The 21,344-nt window shown below is 39.7% G+C and overlaps 2 protein-coding genes across 7 annotated transcripts in view; both read left to right on the top strand.

Moving 5' to 3' along the window:
• The first annotated feature begins 13,309 nt into the window (after positions 1-13,309).
• LOC311108952 (cAMP-responsive element modulator-like) lies at positions 13,310-17,782 on the top strand. 3 transcript variants are annotated; one of them, XM_084151731.1, is made up of 3 exons: positions 13,310-13,688; positions 15,091-15,247; positions 16,846-17,782. In XM_084151731.1, the coding sequence occupies exons 1-3, from the start codon at positions 13,571-13,573 to the stop codon at positions 16,991-16,993; spliced, it is 423 nt and encodes a 140-aa protein (XP_084007857.1). In that variant the 5' UTR covers positions 13,310-13,570; the 3' UTR covers positions 16,994-17,782. The 3 variants fall into 3 exon arrangements, with proteins under 3 accessions (XP_084007857.1, XP_084007858.1, XP_084007859.1); XM_084151732.1 differs by having other exon boundaries at positions 13,331-13,688; positions 16,430-17,782; XM_084151733.1 differs by lacking the exon at positions 13,310-13,688 and adding an exon at positions 13,866-13,954.
• Positions 17,783-20,362: 2,580 nt separating this feature from the next.
• The window catches only part of ccny (cyclin Y), a 72,254-nt gene continuing 71,272 nt past the window's right edge, over positions 20,363-21,344 (top strand). For all 4 annotated transcript variants that reach the window (XM_084151994.1, XM_084151996.1, XM_084151993.1 and 1 more), the window contains exon 1: positions 20,363-20,943. In XM_084151994.1, the coding sequence (XP_084008120.1) occupies positions 20,790-20,943 (154 nt within the window). In that variant the 5' untranslated portion in view covers positions 20,363-20,789. The remainder of the gene's footprint in view (positions 20,944-21,344) is intronic.

The following is a 21,344-nucleotide window of genomic DNA, read 5'->3' as shown; positions in this document are numbered from 1 at the left end:
TGAGAATATCATGTTCATGTTGCTGTCAGAATCATCTTGTATTGATCTTAACTCGCACATTATTTCCCCTTGCTTCCAGCCTGACATTTAGTTTGGTACAGCGGGGGTTAATACAAGACTCGCTGTCTGCCTGTCCGACCTCGGAAACAATGTTTCACTTTTGAATTTCGATCTCTTTAGTACCATACATAATAATAATAATAATATGCCATTTAGCAGACGCTTTTATCCAAAGCGACTTACAGTCATGCGTGCATACATTTTTGTGTATGGGTGGTCTCGGGGATCGAACCCACTACCTTGGCGTTACAAGCGCCGTGCTCTACCAGCTGAGCTACAGAGGACCACATAGAGTGAACAGTGCCCAGACGAGACAAGACAACTTTTTTCTGAGCCATCACGCATCAACGTCAATATCATGGAAATATCCAAGTAAATGCCAATAGAAAAAAAGCTAAAACAAACGAAAATGTAGCTAGTGTACTGTCATTGCAGGTTAAATGTTTGACGTGAGTGACAAGAACGTTATCCAGCCTGCATAGCAACCATTTTGTTTAGAATGGACGACCAGTCCAAAGACTTTTATAACTAACCCAAGATAGACAAGAGCCTATCGTTTCCAATGGGAGCAAATGAATCATAGTGGGCAGAACAAGCAAGTAGGTGGGCAGAGCTAGTTAGATCATATTGGATCGTTCTAACATTTATTTGCATATTTCCGTTAGCCACTGTGAGGCTGCGTGTGCAATAAATCAATACGCCCTTGCACTCCTAAACAACGCAATAAAAAAAAAAAACGCTGTCCACTCTGTTTGTTACAGATTCTAGTTTTGGAAACAGAAAACTTTATGGAGATCAAATGTTTCGATGAGAAAATAAGCAGAATGTCGGCCAAAATCCATCTCGCTCTAATTTCTCCCACTGCCGGCCACTGGGCTTCCCCTCGTCACCATATTTGGTAGTGAGTGGAAACGCCAACCGGATACTTCATATTTATACATCCGGTGAAATATCAAACTCATTGTTCTATTTGTGACCATCCTTTTGCATAGCAACGATGCAAAAATAATTAATGACTGGCTTCGCGTCTGTAACAACATGACCAAAAGAATAAATAATAATATGCCACTTAGCAGAGGCTTTTATCCAAAGCGACTTACAGTCATACATGTTGTGTCTGGCTGGTCCCGGGGATCGAACCCACTACCTTGGTGTAACAAGCGCTGTGCTCTACCAGCTGAGCTACAGAAGAACTAACAACCAGATTTTTGTCCAGACTATTTCTTCTGGTGGAAGAATGAAATTGTATGAATTGACTCATCAAAACGTTTTAATGAAAATATGTAATTCATTGTTATTTTAATATGTTGGTAACAGTTTAATAAAAGCAATAAGGAACGCGAGGCAGTGCTGTATCATGAATACAGCGCAATTTACATGTGGCTGTATTCATTGCATAATTAATTAATTATTTTGGTTCTATTCATATCATATTACCATTCACGAAATATATATACATATTTGATTTGACACTATATCAATGTAATGTATTTGCCTAGAGCAACATTTTTATTTAATTGGGAGATCCAGAGATGCATTAACAATTTAGGACCTGTCTGCCCAAAATGTTGAAAATGAACATAACATACTCATAGCAAATAAATAACATTCAATGACAATTAGACTGAATTACATTATATGTACTTTTGTTTCAAAGTTAGATATAAATTGTAATATCATGTAACAATCTCTCACAGGTCTTTGGCAGTGTTGTGTTGGTGGGAAGTCTGTCTGTAGGCCAAACAAGGGGTAGATTTACTGACCTAAAACCACCAGATGTCGCTCGCTACTCACTTTTATTAATTGACGTGTTGATCGATACTCTGCAACAAGTAGTAGGCTTAGCTACAGTAGCTATGGACAAGTGGTAACAAAGTAACACAGACCTGAATGATGATGAGCCTTCCGGATCAGACAAATCTCAAGATCTGGACGATGTGAATGGATGCTTGTGCAAAATCTTTAAACATTGAATGGGTGCTACAGGGTAGATCGGGTGAGCATTTTGACTGGGATGGGGTTTTGGCGGCAGGAGTTAAACGTTCCAAGAAGAAAGTTAGCTCTGTCCAATCAAAAACAGTTTAAATTGTAAGCATCGCGCGCGTACGACCATTATGATTTTAAAATATATTCGGTTAAAATTTCCATTTTACTCTAATCGACAGCGATATTTTTTTGCAATTATTTTGAGGTAGTTAGCCACATATTAGCCAAAAACTCATCTAGACTCCGTTCACAGCTAGCTAAAGTTATTTATTTTCGCAGTACTTTTCGAATTTGGTTTGGACACCATTGAGTTCCTTGCAGATTTCTACCTAGCTAAGTTAGCTAAATAGCTAACTACTGCTTATTTGGCTTGTTACTTACCTAGCGACTGTACCTATCTAATAATGTAACATCCAGTGGCCTAACGGTAACGTTAGGTTGCTAGCTTTAGCTACCACACCACCACCTTGAGCATGCCAACGGACAGGATAGCTTGAAAGTGGAAACAATATGGTTGACTATTGTGAACCTTGCTAGCACCCAGTCACAGCCAAGAGTTTGTAATGTAGTTACTCTTTGGCACACAGTGTTCTGGCATTTGTGACCCAAAGCCAGGATGTGCAGCTGCACGGTGCAAGGTTTTGTTCCAACACAGTAGCAATTGGTAGAGGCAGTAGTATGACAACTAATCAGCCAATCATTAATTTGCCCACCTCTTTGTTCTTTATAGGACGATTATCATGGCAAGCTATGACTGTCAAATGCAGGAGCAGGGCAGCAGTGGTTCACTATCATCACTAGCACAGGTATTTAAAATGGAGACAGACATTCCTCAAAGTGTTATGATCTGCAGGTGTCCATCCGTTAGCATTGTTTCCAGATGACTGTGATGCTGTTGACTTGCATAGTAGCCAGACAGATCAACTGTTAATGGAAGATTTCATTTCCCAGGTAGCAACAAGAAGAGCAAAATCAGAGGACAGAAACTCAAACGAAGATGTTTCTAACACACACAACAAGAGAGAGCTTCCCTTCAGAAGACAGACATACAGGTATTTGTATTTCCTTTAAATTAAAGTGTAGAGTAATAGAGCTGCAATACATCTATTTCACAGTCATCTTTACACATTTGTTTTTCTCCTCAGAAAAGTGTCTTCAGATCCAGCAGGTCCAAAAGTTGAAGAGATAAAAGAGGAGGTAGCGCCTTGCAGTGTCCCACCAGGTCCCGGCATGCCAGCCTCTATTTATCAGACAAACCATGGCCAGTTCAGTAAGTCTCGCTGGAAGGGACATGTGTTCCAAAATAAATATGTTTATTTAAAAATCCAGATGTATTTGACACATCTCAGTCTCTGAAAGTCCATAGTTGATTTGGTTATGTGAAAGTGATGTGAAAGGACAAGACAGCATACTACAGGCACTTGATTAATAAACTGATGTAATTGGCAGCTGTTTACACCATTTCTGCATAACCAAAAAGCATTTGTGTAATGCTCAAATGATGACATTCCTGTCGAGTGACTTTTCATTTTTAAACATGTAGGCCTAAAGTTTTCACTTAATTTGAAGTGTTCAAGCTTTAACAACAAAAAAATAAATGGTTGTTTAGTTCTTTCCCTGGATTTTTTTTTAGCAGTGTTGGTTAAGGTCATGGGGCCTACATTTTTAAAATGTAGAATGGCTGTGAGAAGGCAAGTTCTGATGACTTCCTAAAAGGACATTCTACTCCAAAATGAATGAAAATAAAATTATGCTGACAACATCTAAAATATAATTTCCCCCTCCATAATTAAGCTCAGTAACATATTGGTCCATATCAAATGAAATCAAATTGTGTTTGTCACATGCGCCGAATAAAACAAGTGTAGACTTTAGCGTGAAATGCTTACTTACGAGCCCATTCCCAACAATGCAGTTAAAAGTAAGAAAATTAACAAATAGATAAAAAGAAAATAGTAACACAATAAAATAACACAATAAAACAATAATAACGAGTCTATATGCAAGGAGTACTGGTACTGAGTCAGTGTACTGGTGTACGAGGTAGTTGGGGTGATTGATTGAGGTAATACTGTATGTACAGTGGGGATAAAAAGTATTTGGGTCATTCTACAGATTCGGTGCCTTTTGTGATTGAGGAGGATGAAACAATGAACATTAAAATCTTAAGCGTTTTTTTATTTGATGTGACAAAGTAATGTGTGTACTTGATAGAAAATACCTTTTCCCATCTCAATGTAGAGTATTAAGTTATTATTCTGTATTATTTTCTCAAACAAGTCCCAATTTAATTCAACCCCGTCACAGTCATTTTGTTATTCAACTATTCATTTTTCCAATAAGCTTGAGATCAGCTTCTGGCATAATCTCACAGTTTAGATGTCCCTTGTAAATAATGGCATATTGTAATTAAAGAGAAAATCAAGAAAAACTGACCAGCACCATCCTTTCCAGTTTACGATGAAGAAATTTCTAATCTAACTCCACATTTTCGCAAGAAATGTGCAAGAATGCTGCGTAATTCCTGACAAAATTGAAATAGCCTTATTTACCCTGATTTAATACACACAATAAAAACACTATTGATGTTATATTTTGTGTATTTAATACAAAAATGTAAAAAAATTATCTCGTAACAGGGATGAATGCACCGCAACAGGGTTGAAAATCATGTAACAGGGTTGAGTGAAAAGCATCACGTGTCATATGTTTTATCTTTTGAGATCACTAACATGTTGCCATTTTTTAAACATTTTAAACATTTTTAAACCTACTGTCAACATAGCTTTTAAAATCTAAAGAATCTAGATGAAAGCTAGACAGAGTAAAACACATTAATGAACTAATAACAGTAACAACATTTCATTGATTTCATAAAAATATCCATCTGATAATGGCAGGAGTCTGTTTGAACATTGAGCAAACATCTTAACATTGATAACCTATATAGGTCACATGTTGCCATTTTTTAACATTTTAAACTACTGTCAACATAGCTTTTAAAGTTTAAACAATCAAGATGAAATCTAGACAGATTAAAACACATTAATAAACTAACAACAGTTACAACATTTTCATTGATTTCATAGAAATATCCAGAGTAATGGCAGGAATGTCTGTGTTGTTTGAATGTTTGAACATTAAGCAAACATCTTAACATTAATAACCTATAGGTAAGCCTACAGTTTGTTCACCATTTTTACTGAGAGAGCCTAGCCCACACTTCCTTCTGTATTTCCATGTGCCTAGAAGTCACCGGTTTAGGGTGATCAATGTGTTCCAAGATGTCCTCAAATGGATACCACAGGATATCATCAAGAAGTGGCCAGAAGTACCTATTTGGTCCAGCACAGCACATGCATTTGACCTGCACATGGGATTCATCTGTGGCTAGAATTATTCCGGGATAGAAATCGTCATCATATTTGGCCACGCACCATTTCCCGCATATGTCTGGATTTGCCCAATCAACCTCCCTCTGTGACACGACTGATGTAACTTTAGGGGTAAATGTGAAATGTTGTGTATTGAAACACTGGCATTCCAGTTTCTTGTTGTGGACTGTGCACATACAGCTTACATCACGGTAGGCAATTTGCCTTGCAGCCACACAAACAACTTGGTGGATCCGCATTGTGGATGGAACTACTGGCAAATTGGCTGGCATACCTTGGACGGCTTTCTCGATGGCCTCGTCTTCAATGAAGTAAAGCTTGATGGCAGTGTTGTTCTCCTCTAAGACCCTGTACAGAGTATGAGCATTTGGGATGTCACATCCTTGACTTATCAGCCTGTCTGCGGTTCTTTTTAGGGTTGCACCAACACCATCTGGTGCTCCCTTCCCATGTCCAGGAGAATTACCTGACCACCGGCGCGCGGATGTCCCTCACCTTCCTCTCTATGTGTGTTTCCTTTCTGCTGCTGTTTTTTCCATTGTTGAATCTGAAATTGTAGGTCAAGGTCAAGTCAATGACCTGCTTACTCTTCAAGACTAAATATTGTATCCTTTTAATCACTATGTAGTAAAATGAACATGAACTTGCAGATAATACTCCTAAATATGTCAATGTATATAGGAGAGAGAACAAATTAATTGTCACTTTTTTAAAGTTATTATTTTCAAAAATTCCTCGTACTTTTAGTTGATACTGTAAAACCGTAAACAACAAACATTCAACAAGAAAATATGATTGGTATTAAGCAATATACATTAAATATTGCTAAGATTTAACAGCTATTCAACCCTGTAACAGCCATTCAACCCCGTAACATTGAAAAATGTGATGGGGTTGAATGTGACAGGGTTGAAGATTTTGTGCTAATCTGTTGCTAATTCGGGATGCTAGCAGCTAGCAGTGTGCCACATGGCCTTATTCAACAAAAGACATTGTTATACTTCATAGCTATAAAAACAATTCTTGGTAAAATCTTAACTATGAATTCCCCCCCCCCCAACAGAGTCGAATACCTGAGATTGACAAAGCCCATATGTGCTTAAAAAACATGAAATATTTATAAAAAGTGAGAGAGCAGCTTACCACTTGTCACACCAGGCTTCTCTGAAGACTTGTATGATGTCACTTCCTCATAAATGATGTCCACAGGATCAAACCATTATTTAATTGTGAGTGGGGGTATTGTTGCGTTACGGGGTTGAAAGAAATACAAGGACAGGGGTAAAAGCCTGAATTTCTCAGAAAATAAAATGTCTTATGCTGAGAAAATGGATTATTCATAATAAGGGGGCATATACAATTAATTTAACAAAAAAAAAGCATTATTATTTAACACTGTGTACTCAAAATGAGTCACGCCATTTGCATGATGGTCAATAGGGACAGGCGAAATTCTTAATACTCCTAAGAAAAGCAAACATATAAGTATTGAAATTCATCTCTGTTTAAAATCATATTCTCTACTCCATATTAAAAACATGTAAAACTTTGAAATGTTGTAATTTAAGTGTAGTTTGATAAATGTTCTGACAAGTTATAACACTAGTACATCTTGGGACACTGACAATACTGAAATGTCACCGAATCTGTAGAATGACCCATTTAGTCAGCCACCAATTGTGCAAGTTCTCCCACTTAAAAAGATGAGAGAGGCCTGTACTTTTCATCATAGGTACACGTCAACTATGACAGACAAAATGAGGGAAAAAAATCCAGAAATTCACATTGTAGGATTTTTAATGAATTTATTTGCAAATTATGGTGGAAAATAAGTATTTGGTCACCTACAAACAAGCAAGATTTCTGGCTCTCACAGACATGTAACTTCTTCTTTAAGAGGCTCCTCTGTCCTCCACTCGTTACCTGTATTAATGGCACCTGTTTGAACTTGTTATCAGTATAAAAGACACCTGTCCACAACCTCAAACAGTCACACTCCAAACTCCACTATGGCCAAGACCAAAGAGCTGTCAAAGGACACCAGAAACAAAATTGTAGACCTGCACCAGGCTGGGAAGACTGAATCTGCAGATTCAGTCTTCCCAGCCTGGTGCAGGTCTACAATTTTGTTTCTGGTGTCCTTTGACAGCTCTTGGTTTGAAGAAATCAACTGTGGGAGTAATTATTAGGAAATGGAAGACATACAAGACCACTGATAATCTCCCTCGATCTGGGGCTCCACGCAAGATCTCACCCCGTGGGGTCAAAATGATCACAAGAACGGTGAGCAAAGCTCCCAGAACCACACGGGGGGACCTAGTGAATGACCTGCAGAGAGCTGGGACCAAAGTAACAAAGCCTACCATCAGTAACACACTACGCCGCCAGGGACTCATATCCTGCAGTGCCAGACGTGTCCCCCTGCTTAAGCCAGTACATGTCCAGGCCCGTCTGAAGTTTGCTAGAGTGTATTTGGATGATCCAGAAGAGGATTGGGAGAATGTCATATGGTCAGATGAAACCAAAATATAACTTTTTGGTAAAAACTCAACTCGTCGTGTTTGGAGGACAAAGAATGCTGAGTTGCATCCAAAGAACACCATACCTACTGTGAAGCATGGGGGTGGAAACATCATGCTTTGGGGCTGTTTTTCTGCAAAGGGACCAGGACGACTGATCCGTGTAAAGGAAAGAATGAATGGGGCCATGTATCGTGAGATTTTGAGTGAAAACCTCCTTCCATCAGCAAGGGCATTGAAGATGAAACGTGGCTGGGTCTTTCAGCATGACAATGATCCCAAACACACCGCCCGGGCAACAAAGGAGTGGCTTCGTAAGAAGCATTTCAAGGTCCTGGAGTGGCCTAGCCAGTCTCCAGATCTCAACCCCATAGAAAATCTTTGGAGGGAGTTGAAAGTCCGTGTTGCCCAGTGACAGCCCCAAAACATCACTGCTCTAGAGGAGATCTGCATGGAGGAATGGGCCAAAATTCCAGCAACAGTGTGTGAAAACCTTGTGAAGACTTACAGAAAATGTTTGACCTGTGTCATTGCCAACAAAGGGTATATAACAAAGTATTGAGAAACTTTTGTTATTGACCAAATACTTATTTTCCACCATAATTTGCAAATAAATTCATAAAAAATCCTACAATGTGATTTTCAGGATTTTTTTCCTCATTTTGTCTGTCATAGTTGACGTGTACCTATGATGAAAATTACAGGCCTCTCTCATCTTTTTAAGTGGGAGAACTTGCACAATTGGTGGCTGACTAAATACTTTTTTTCCCCACTGTACATGTAGGTTTGATTAGGTGATTGATTGAAGTACTATGTACATGTAGGTAGGGGGTGAAAAGCAGAAAGTCCGGGTAGCTGTTTAATTAACTGTTCAGCAGTCTTATTGCTTTGGGGTAGAAGCTGTTCAGGAGCCTTTTGTTCCCAGACTTGGCACTCCAGTACAGTTTTGGACCATAATTGGTCCTTAGTGATATGGACACCGAAGAACTTGAAGCTCTCAACCGTCTCCACTATAGCCCTGTCGATGTGAATGGGGGCGTACTCGGCCCTCTGTTTCCTGTAGTCCACTATGAGCTCCTTTGTCGTGCTGACGTTAAGGGAGAGGTTGTTGTCCTGGTACCACACTGGCAGGTCTCTGACCTCCCTGTAGGCTGTCTCATCGTCGTCAGTGTTCAGGCGTACCACCATCGTGTCGTCAGCAAACTTAATGATGATGTTGGAGTCGTTTTGCGGCCATGCAGTCGTGGGTAAATAGGGAGCACAGAAGGGGGCTAAGCACACACCCCTGAGGGCCCCCCATGTTGAGGGTCAGCATGGTGGATGTGTTGTTGCCTACACTCACCACCTGCAGGCGGCCTTCAGAAAGTTCAGTATCCAATCGCAGAGGGAGGTGTTTAATCCCAGGGTCCTTAGCTTAGTGATAAGCTTGGAGGGCACTATGGTGTTGAATGCTGAGCTGTAGTCAATAAACAGCATTCTCACGTAGGTGTTCATTTTGTCCAGGTGGGAAAGGGTAGTGTGGTGTGCTATTTAGCAATAAGCATGATCACCTTTAGTAGCCCAACTGATGCAGCGTAGTCACTGGCTATAAATAAATAAGCTGAAGCAGATGGTTGCCGATCTGCATTTACCTCATTGGACGAATCATTACCTATGGGGTAAGTGCAGGCCCCGGCCCAATATAACCCCTATTCGTTTGTTGTCCTCAGTTACCTTTACTCAGGATGGTGCCATCCAGCTGACCAGTGCTCTACCTAGGGGTCTACAGGGCCTGCAGCCTCTGACCATGTCCAACTCTGGAAACCCCCAGTCTGCTGCAGCCATCGTCCAGTATTCCCAACAGTCAGGAGATGGCACTCAGCAGTTCTATATGCAAGGCAATAAGGTGATGGTAAAAGGTAAATGCTCCATTCCCTCACCATTAAGGTCTGCCATCAAATGGATTAGATTGGATTATTAGCAGGGGTTAAATTGGGCCGAGACTCGGCACCTATGATCCAAATGAGAGCCAGACCAACAGCAAAATCAGTTTATATAAATAATAAAATAATCCTATTAAATTACTAGAAGGGCTATGTCATAAAGCCTCTAAAATATATGTCAACAGACCATAAATGTCTCAATTTTTGTTTTCTTGGAAAGCTAAGAGTGCTGTTATATGATACAATATCAGTACTTGTTGCATTTACAACTTGTCCAAGTCCTATCATCTACTGATTTCAGCCAGTGTATGGCTGTGGATTGACTGCATAGATGCGGTTAAAGAGGTCAATGGAACACAGACCGTGGGGGATAGAAAGATGCTGGATTGGGGGACATTCAACAAATCTGATCTAACAAAGTGGATATTCGTGAAATCCGTCATGATTGATGTATTGTAACAAGCTCACAATGTGGTTACTAAAGTTTGATTTGGATATACACTGAGTGTACAAAACATTAAGAACACCTTCCTAATATTGAGTTGCACCCCACCCATTTGGCCCTCAGATTCTACAAGGTGTCAAAAGCATTCCACAGGAATGCTGGCCCATGTTGACTCCAGTGCTTCCCATAGTTGTGTCAAGTTGGCTGGATGTCCTTTGGGTGGTGCACCATTTTTGATAAACATGGGAAACTGTTGAGTGCGAAAAACCCAGCAGTGTTGCAGTTCTTGACACAAACCGGTGCACCTGGCACCTACTACCATACCCCGTTCAAAGGCACTTAAATATTCTGTCTTGCCCATTCACCCTCTGAATGACACACATACACAATCCATGTCTCAATTGTCTCAAGGCTTAAAAATCCTTCTTTAACCTGTCTCCTTCATATACACTGATTGAAGTTGATTTAACAAATGACATCAATAAGGGATCATAGCTTTCACCTGGTCAGTCTATGTCATGGAAACACTAAGTGTATTTGGCAGGTTTCGCTGCATGACATTTAGAAGTTGTCCCTTTTCAGGTTTAGAAGAAGTGACTGCTAAATGCTAACTCCTGTTCGTATAAACTGGTAGCATAGCTAGCATACAGAAATTGGTGGTGGTAGACAAAGTCGTTTTTAACTGTAATGCAGTTGATTGATAATGATGACATGAACATGTATTGGGGTTGATATCCATACAAGCAATATACTCCAATTTTTACCTCAACATAGTGTGAAATACACATATAACAATACCTAAATGTGGGCTAATTTTACTGGGCGGCAATCACGAGATTAGGGATCTTACCCCTACAGCATTTTCCCTCCACACTTTTCAATCCATTTACATTGTTTTGGTCGAGTGTCATTGAACCTTTTACCGCTTCTATTGTTTGAATGGAATGTTGGTATATTAGCAGTTAATTGAAACATTTAATGGAATCATACCTCTAAAACTGTCTGGCTAGCTAGCTAACAAACATACAGTGCAGATAAATTATTCAAATTAATTATTTTGCACATTGTCTTATCACAGAACTGGCAAACCATGGTTGACCAACTCCTTGACCAAAACGGCTTACCTTTCTCCCACCATAAGAAGGTTCATGTCCATTCTGGTATTCTAATGCCTAATTATATAGGGGTGACCTCCAGGGGGTTTTAAAGATTACTGTTTGTGATCTAAGACCAGGTAATGATTTGCCCAATGGGGTAAATGCAGATGGAAAACCTTCTGCTTCAGCCTATTTATTTATAGCCACTGACTATGCTGCATCAGTTGGGCTACAGGGGATCATGCTTATTGCGGAATAGCACACCTTTCTGTTATATGGACAAATATGTGATTGGCCTTAATTCTGAAATTATATTTGAGATGTTGTCAGCATCATTTAATTTTCATTCATTTTGGAGTAGAATGTCCTTTTAAAATGTCACCGGAACTGACCCTCTCACAGTCGTTCAACCCAAATCACAGTTGTTCAACCCAAAAAAATTGTAGGCCTATACGACCCTTGCCACCACTGCAAAAAAAACACTAACCAGCTGTTATTAAAGGTCCAATGCAGCCGTTTTTATCTCTAAATCAAATAATTTCTGGGTAGCAATTAATTACCTTACTGTGATTGTTTTCAACAACAACAACAAAAAACATTAATAGCAACAATTGAAATGGAAAAAAAGAAACAAAAATAGCTTCTCAAGCAATAATTTTGCTAGGACTGTCTGGGAGTGGTCCAGTGGAGGCTGCTGAGGGGAGGACGGCTGGAATGGAGTTAATGGAATGGCATCAAACACGTGGAAACCATGTGTTTGATGTATTTGATACCATTCCACTCATTTCGCTCCAGCCATTACCACTAGCCCGTCCTCCCCAATTAAGGTGCCACCAACCTCCTGTGGAGTGGTCTGAGTGGGGAGGGGAAAACTGAACATTAGCTGCTATTGACAGAGTGGTTTGGAACTCTTTCTTATTGACTAATCTTCCACATGGTGATGTCACCATGGAAGGCCAAAACCCACCAAAACAGGCAGAAAATATTTTAAAACAGCCCTTACACTAAAAGGACATTATCATAATTTTCACAATTTCACAGTATTATTCCAACCTCAAAGTGTTGAAATATATATAAAACCCAGGAAAATCACATTTTTGACTGCACTGGACCTTTAAAGTAGGCTGTACTACTGTAAAGTACTCTTCATCGTGATCCCTGGCAGGAGTCTCCAGAAGCGCCAATACATCCAGAACAGCGCTGCTAGGATCTTGAAGAGAGTGCAGAAACACCATCACATCACCCCCATCCTGGCATCTCTGCACTGGCTCCCCGTCTCATTCCGGATTGAATTCAAAACCCTCCTGCTGACTTGCTAGTGTATTCGTGGCAGTGCCCCTCCTTATCTCAAAGAACTGCTTTCCCTCCATAACCCCACCTGCACCCTCAGGTCAAGCGATAGCCTGCTCTTCCACGCCCCCAGGACCAAGTTCCGCTACTTGGAGGATCGGGCATTCAGCTCGACCACCCCAAACCTCTGGAATGCTCTCCTGGACCCCTTTGAAAGCACAATAAACTCTAGACTCCTTTAAAATTGGCCTAAAGACCTTTCTCTTTAGGAAGGCTTTCTGTTGATAGCTGTGCTCCTTGGTATCCTTGTCCCTTGTGGTGTCCGCTGGGTTCTTTGTGTCAGTTGCCCTGTCTAGTTGTGCCCATTTATTTTTCTATTTGGTAAAAATTATTCTGTATAATGAAAAGTGCTTTAAAAATGAAATAAATTATTATTATTAAAGCTTGGACACTTCAAATTAAGTGAGAAAAAAACTAAAAGTCACTCAACTGGAATGTCATGATTTGAGCATTACATAGAAATCACATTGTGCAGAAATTATGTTTACAGCAGTTTATTAAGTATTTAAGTAGTATTAAGTAGAGTGCTGTCATATATGTTTTTGTCAGTATATATTGTTTCGGTTAGTGTATTATATCATTCACACCCAATACCCAATTCAATGTTTTAAAAAGACATACAAATAATCTCCTTTAAAAATGCTTTTGTTGTTGTTGAGATTAACACATTTGAGAAGCAATTTAAACCTTTCATAGGCCAAAAAAAACACAAAAGCAATAAATACCAGTGGAGGGGGAGGACTCATAGATCAATGCATGTCATCATTGACATCAGGAAGCCAATGATGTCATAGTGATGTCAATGCCCTTAATTGTGATTGCACACATAGCTGGTGGTTTTGGAAGCATTTCAGTTAGAGAGCTGCATTTGGACCTCTTAAGAACAGATATGGCTGTTGCTGCGGATGAGTCAGGTATGTTAACTTTAATCTTTTACTTTTTTATGTAACTAGACAAGTCAGTTAAGAACACATTTTCATTTACAATGACAGCCTACCACAGCCAAACCCTCCCCTAACCTGGACAACTGTGCGCTTCCCTATGGGACTCCCAATCACGGCCAGATGTGATACAGCCTGGGATTGAACCAGGGTCTGTAGTGATGCCTCTTGTACTGACATGCAGTGCCTTAGACCGCTGCGCCACTCGAAAGCTTGATGAGAAAGTTAAAGAGAAAATGGTAACTGTGAAGGAACTCCTCTGTCTTCGTGCTACACTAATACTGTACAGCCTGCGTAGCCTCTGCTTTTTGGATTAATTATTAATTTTGACTCTTAACTGTAGAAGATTGTTATTGTATGATAATAATATCACAGTTGTCTACAGACATTAGCTAATAAAATTGAAAGAAAACGTACTATAAAGTCATAAAGGTATTGAACTCACCATGAAGTAATAAAGGTATTGAAAATGTGTTGATATCCTGAGAGATATAACACAGTTGTTGTATTGCTTAGGATTTGTTTTATTGTCAAAACAAATACATTAGAATTCCATGTAATTTAGCATTATTATCCTTGAATGTCTTGGTTTGTCTTTTGTAAAACTGCAAAACAGCCTCGGAAATATCAGTCTTCTTGTGAAAGAAAAAGCTGATTGCAACACGCTGAATACGATTGGAATATTTTGTGTTTCCCTGTGCGCTCCGTCCGTCCATCCCCCCTCCCTCTCTTCTCCTCTCCCTCTCTGTGAAATGCTTTCCTGCCCACTCAAAGCGCACACACACACACAGTGGCTGACGTCACTAGTTTTCCTGGAACTGGACCCCAGCAGGGAAATGTAAATGCTAACCGGCGAATAAGATGGACATTGACGTCAGTCCCAGTCATGCTGTGATTACAGGCAGTTCCTTTTGCGAGAGCAAGACGTTACCAAATGAATCACCATATTCAATGATATACAGGCAGCTCCAATGGCACAGATAAGGTATATTTAATATTTGATTTTGGATGGAATTCTGCACAAATTTAAACTAACATGTTGAAGTGAATGTAGGAATGTCAAATTCCTAGGCATTTTATTTTGTTCTGCTCTCTGTAGAGCCTGTCTGTGTAGCGATCATATTCTCTCTCACGTAACCACTCACACCCCTAGGAATCGGATGACATCAGAACCTTATTGCGTAATCCACCGATGTATACTTCCATACCTTTTAGTCACTGTGTGAATTAATTAGACTACTTACCTTTCTGTACTTTTAAGGTGGTGGATGCCTTATTCAGCAAGTTAGCAGCTAATACACATGGTAGTGCTCTAAGAAGTGTTCCCCATCACACTGACTCCTTGCCTGTCTGTGTATTTCTGTGTTTCTGCCAGCTTCCACTGGTGACATGTCAGGCTACCAGATTTGCACTCCCACCTCCAGCCTGCCCCAGGGCGTTGTGATGGCCAGCTCCCCAGGCTCCCTGCACAGCCCCCCACTCATGGCTGACGAGACCACACGCAAGAGACAACTCCGCCTCATGAAGAACAGGTAGACTACACCCACATTTTAAAAAAATACTACAGTTTACTATAGAATACTACAGTACTTACTATAGAATTATGTAGTATACTGTAGAATACTATACTACACACTGTAGTATCCCTCGATCATGTGTAGTACTTAGTATATATTTTTGTAGTATACTGTAGAATACTATAGTAAATACTACGGTATTATCCACCAAAAAACCCTGTAGTAAATAATACAGAAATGTCAGCAAAAACACTACAGTCCACAAAAACAATATATTTTTTATTTTTTCTTTAATTTGCCCATTCCCCTCCCCCATATCCCAATTTGTGCCACCCGTAAGTGAGAAACCTACATGCCAATTATAGACCATGTATTGTGTTACCTATGGTTAGAGAAACCGATGTACTGGTTTTGGAACATTTCTCTTTTAGTATTTCTCCAGTAGGTTTCCTCAAGGAGAAAGTCCCTCACTTGTATGTAAAAGATAATAAAACACTACAGTAAATACTACAGTATACTACAGTACAAAAACACTACGGTGAATACTACAGGAAAGTCCGCAAAAACATTCCAATATTTTTTCATGTGGGTACTAAACCACAGCCTTATGATCAAGGCGGGTCCTGCATGAGAATGTTGGCTAAGCATGATGGGACAGATCATCATCAAAATGCTAATAACATGTTTTTTTCATTCATTAATGCTACTAATTAACATGCATGTGCTGTATACTACATCTGCATTCTACCGCCTGGGTTCGGTGTCCAATCACCCATTCTTGGCCTGCCTTTTTTGAATGACACCATTTGCCTCAGAACACACACTGACATGCTTGTTGTACTTTGACATTGGATTGCTGTTGTGCATTTTTGTGCTTTGTCGTGCTTTCACCTGAATGTTTGTCACTAAAAGCTATATTTTTTGTTGACATTTACACTCTGCTATTGCATGTATTATGTCACGATTTTGCACAGGCAAATGTAGTCTCCTGCATGTTGATTTAGGTAAAATGCCTAATCAGTCACTCTGTGGTGGTGTTATTGCTTATGTTCGTTACCATTATCAGTCTTGACTGAAACTTATTGTGAGTGATTGTGAAAATACTGGATGTAAGCCTTTCTTGTTATGGACGTATGGCCTTGATATCTGTCTGTAGCTACCAGTCTTTTCACGGAGGCTGTGTGTTGTTGCTTCCAGGGAGGCTGCCCGCGAGTGTCGCCGGAAGAAGAAGGAATATGTAAAATGTATTGAGAATCGGGTGGCTCTGCTCGAAAATCAAAACAGGACTCTCATTGAGGAACTAAAAGCTCTTAAAGACATATATTGCCACAAAGTTGAATGACCACAAACTGCTAAAGGCTTGAGGGTGTGCGCCGCAGTAACAGTTTCCGGATAACTGTAAGGGTATCTTGGAGAATCCGCTTTCATTTGATGTCCAGCATCTGCTCTTACACACCAAAATATGCAAAAAAAACATTCAGCGCGTTTCCCGATCCACTTGTTTAGAAGACATGTTTCCTACTGTCGTCATACAGCACTTACAGTATCTGGCCAGTTGTGGAGCGAGTACAGTGAGTATTATGAGGTGCCCCTGTTGCTTTTGCTTGTTGCAGGCAAGCAGCCAAAGAGTGCCGGCGGAGGAAGAGAGAGTATATTCGATGTCTGGAGACTCGCCTCACCATGCTGGAGGCCCAGAACAAGAAGCTCATGGACGAGCTAAACTACTTTAAGGAAATTTATGGAATTAAGTCAAGTCAGTAACAGTACAGCATATTGTACATACATGCCCTGTAGAGACATGCAATTTATGCCTATCATAACCAGCTACTGTACATAGCATTCCACAGTAATATGTTTATTTTAAATAACATATGCCATATCAAAACACAATGCCTATGGTTTTAAATTGTTTTAAAAATTCTTATTGAAGATCTGTTATTTGAAGATTTATCAGACAAAATGCTCCCAGAGGTTTATCTTGAATGACATGTGGAGTCCCAGGCCTGCACATTATAGCAATGTATAGGCATTATTTTGCAGAGACTAGGGCTTGCATAGAGAGTGCTCTATCTTAAGTTACCTTTTACAAAGAAACTAACCAGCATATATGTACTGTATATGAGGGATAAAAAATACAAATAAAAAGTTTATTGTACTATTTCATTACTATTTATTTAGTTGTTGTTTTTTATTGTTAGAAATCTTAAATTCTTCATGCACAGTGGTTTTTTGTTTTACATTTTTGTATTTAATCTTCATGAAGAGACATTGTATTGGTTGAATGTAAATTAATATATACCCTTATGTCACAGAGCACAAACCTGCCGTGACCATAATAGCTTTTGTTCAAAGTTCATGTGTTTGTAATGTTGTTAAAAGTTTGTCTAAAACAATTCAGCTAAAATAACCCATGACCCTTCTTGAATGTATTTCTCTAATCTGCACTATTGTTCAAATTCAAGTATATTGTTTTGTAAGTGAAAAACTCCTTATAATGCTTTGATATCAATTTGATTCTCAAATAAAATGTTTTACACAGCATTAAAAATCTATTTTTTTGTGTGATTTCTTTATATTTTACTTAATTGACCTTGAAATAGTTATCATATTGCTCAAAGTAACCACTTTAATGCTAGAGTTGCAGTAACAAATGATATTAACGCAGTAATGGGCTCCCCTCCGTGCTCATTTACCAATCACATTATGTTTTGTGTTTTATTCCCATTGTTATTGGTCCCTGAACCCATTGGAGACCATTTTTTAAATATATAAAAGCCTCCTTCAGTTTTCTGTTCTGTGAACCATGATTAATGAAAACTGCTCGTCTCCAGCCCAAACCGTTCAAAAGTTATAATATTAGTGGAGCTACATTTGTTTTATTTCTATCACAGAATCGCAGGTCAAATTTGATAATTGTATAAACCATGTCACTGGCCATTTTAAATTAGCTTACTCACGGGTTGCTAACTATTTGTTTAACAAACAACCTTGTCCAGTCATTTTACCTAGCTGGCTAACAACCTGTAACTTGCCCAGTAGGCCTATGGGAGACAGGAAAGGGGCTGGATAGGCTAGTCCAGGTATGTGCTTCAAAGGTAGGATCGACCTAATATATGTTTCTGGTGCTCCTATACTGTTTGGTGATTCTAACTTTTTAAAGTTGTGAGCACCAGTACCTTCTATAATTAAAAAGTTAAGTTTGAGCCCTATATATATATTTCAGCTTCAAAGCAATTTCTCCATAAATCAGATTTGATAGAATGGAGGTAGTGTTGCTGCAATGGCTATCTATTGAGAAAAGCCTGCACTTGGCTAATGCTGCTCCAATGCTTGCTTTACTGTATTCATGCACCAACATATACAGCACCATTTGGAGGCTTTTCTTTCTTTTCTTTTTGGCCGGGCACTGGTAGTTACATTTGGGATGTGCATATAACCCACAGACATACTGCTATTAAACCTGCTGCAAAGGAAGGGTCAGCCCAGCCCCCTAACCCTAGCTTCCTGTCCACATCCCGGTTCAACCCAAACCCTGGCTTCAACCACAACCTATAACTGCTAAACCAAACCCAAGCTTCATTTCCACATCTCAGTTCCACCCTAACCCTAGCCAAATGGGACGGGGGGATTGCTGTGCTACAGACGGCTATATCGGTCCACTAATACAGGACTAGTAAAGGCCCAGTGCACTACTTTTGTGAGCAGAAAAAAAAACATTGGAATGTTCCATGTAAGATGCTTGCTCTCCCTAGTGGACAGTGGGTGGCAGGTAGCCTAGCGGTTAAGAGTGTTGGATCGGTCACTGGAAGGCAGCTGGTTTGAATCCCTGAGCTGACTAACTGAAAAATCTGTTGATATACCCTTGAGCAAGGCACTTAACCCTAATTGCTCCTTTAAGTCACTCTGGATAAGAGTGTCTGCTAAATGACAAAAATGTAATGGACAGTCAGTACACACTCTAACTAAACTGTTTTACTCATCACATGAGTTTGATTTGAGATCCTTTTTCCACCATGTGGATAAATGTACAACTACTAATTGACCATTCAAACATCATCTTCATAACAGTGCAATGCATGCTTTAGCCTATAACCACTGACCTATAAGTAAGGGTATGCAATAAAGGCCTACAACCCTTTAACCCTAAAACTTCTCCCAGACTAAGCAAAGTCTCTCTCTCACAAATCCTCTGTCACGTTGCACTTGCAGATTTAAAAATGTGTGTCAAATGGTAGTGACAGTGAATGTACAACAGCTTGCAGTAGGCCTACACTTCTCCCACTCAGTTCAACAGCATCACAAAATAAGTATTGATTTAGCCTTTTTCAACATTTGTATTTTGTTTCTGACATGTAATGAGATGTCTGCACCAGTAGGACGCACTAAAGCACTACAGCAGACAATATAAATAGGCCTACTGATATCAATGTAACTACTACAGTATAGTTCGTATTTCACACATGTCCCATTTCTATACATTGCCATGAACACCGTTCAGTCTAGATTGGCATGTCAGGACATTAAACCCCTGCCAGATGAAAGTGTGCCATTCACTATAAAGGATTATACATCAGGATTCCCTTCTGTTTACATTAACATTCACTAATCCCAGATAATCATTTTACTGCATTTACTGTAAACGGAAACAGGCCATTTTCAACCACATTCAATAGGTCTACAATAGATTAACGGATGGCTGGTCTTCAATCAATTGATGGGAGATTCAAATATAATTTAGAATATTGTAAAATGTTTTGAATGACTCAAAATTATGAGCACAGTCAATGTTTTTGTTTGTACATGTTTTATGACATATGAACAACAGATCATGTCAAAACATAAACTGTATTGATTGATTTCACAATTGGGTCACAATTTGTGTACATTCTTTGATACAATACATCTAATCTACGCACTTAAACATGATAATAAAAAGAACAGTTATTACTGTGTAGCCTTGTTAGGGCTACTATTTTCCCCATTTCCTAGACCTAGAGAATCAGCGCACTACTTGAAGAGAGGGAAAAGTAAAACTAGGCTACAGTATAGCATGGTCCTTTCTCAAGTATTTGAGCGAGCTAGTTTGGAACCACCCACTTGAACCGGAACCTTTTCCATCAAACGGCTACGTCGGTTACAATGCAGCGCTGTATCTTTAACGAGACCAGAGTAGTATTCGAATAGTTCTAAAATGATTAAAACGACATTGCAGATTTGGTTCAAATTGTAAGGCAACAGCCGACGGTAAACCTGGAGATTGCGTGGGCAGAGCAGATTTCTGGGTCCGCCGGGGGATTTGGCTCAGGGGGAGTAGCCTAGCATTCGGATGTATTTGTTCCTTCTAGTTTTAAATGGCTCTATGTTACAGCTGCCTCAAATCAGGACCGGACAAGGGTGTGTAATCGAACGGATATTTCTGCAGTTCTTTCTACCCGCGCGCTGACAACGAATCCGCGTTTACGCCCTATCTCTCTCATCCGTCTGTTTCGTGATCGACTAGGAAGACGCTGACGGAAAATATACTTTAGCCTTTCTAGCCTACTACAGGGACCTAACGATGGGGAACACCACCTCCTGCTGCGTATCGTCGAGCCCCAAGATCCGGAGAAATGCCCATTCGAGGCTAGAATCCTACCGCCCCGAAGCAGAGCTGAGTAGAGAGGATACGGGCTGCAACCTACAACACATCAGCGACAGGGAGAATATGGACGGTAGGACATAAATCATGTGTTCTTCCCACACTCATGCGAGGTTTAAGTGTTATTGAATGTGATTTGAATAGCCTATATTTGGTTAGGCCTATAACATGGTATGCTAAAGTAAATTGATGGTTAATGTTATTATGATTATGGAAAACACAATTTAGATGGGAGCTATGCACATGAAACAGAAAAACTACAACAACAAAAAACCTGTTCTTGCAATGCAGTCATTTACTTTATACCCAGACGAAAATAACCCATCATGCTTGGCTCGGAAACAAAAAAATCCCCTAACTTGCTCATTCAGTTACCCATTATGAGAATCCCCCCAAATGGCACCCTATTCCCAAGGCCCAATAGTGCACTATATAGGAAATAGGGTGCGATTTAGAATGCACCCTGTGACGTCT

The sequence above is a fragment of the Coregonus lavaretus genome (genome assembly GCF_964263955.1).
Source record: "Coregonus lavaretus genome assembly, chromosome: 34".
NCBI lineage: Eukaryota > Metazoa > Chordata > Actinopteri > Salmoniformes > Salmonidae > Coregonus > Coregonus lavaretus.
The sequence above is the reverse complement of the archived record's forward strand: the minus strand, read 5'-3'. Positions and strand labels throughout refer to the sequence as shown.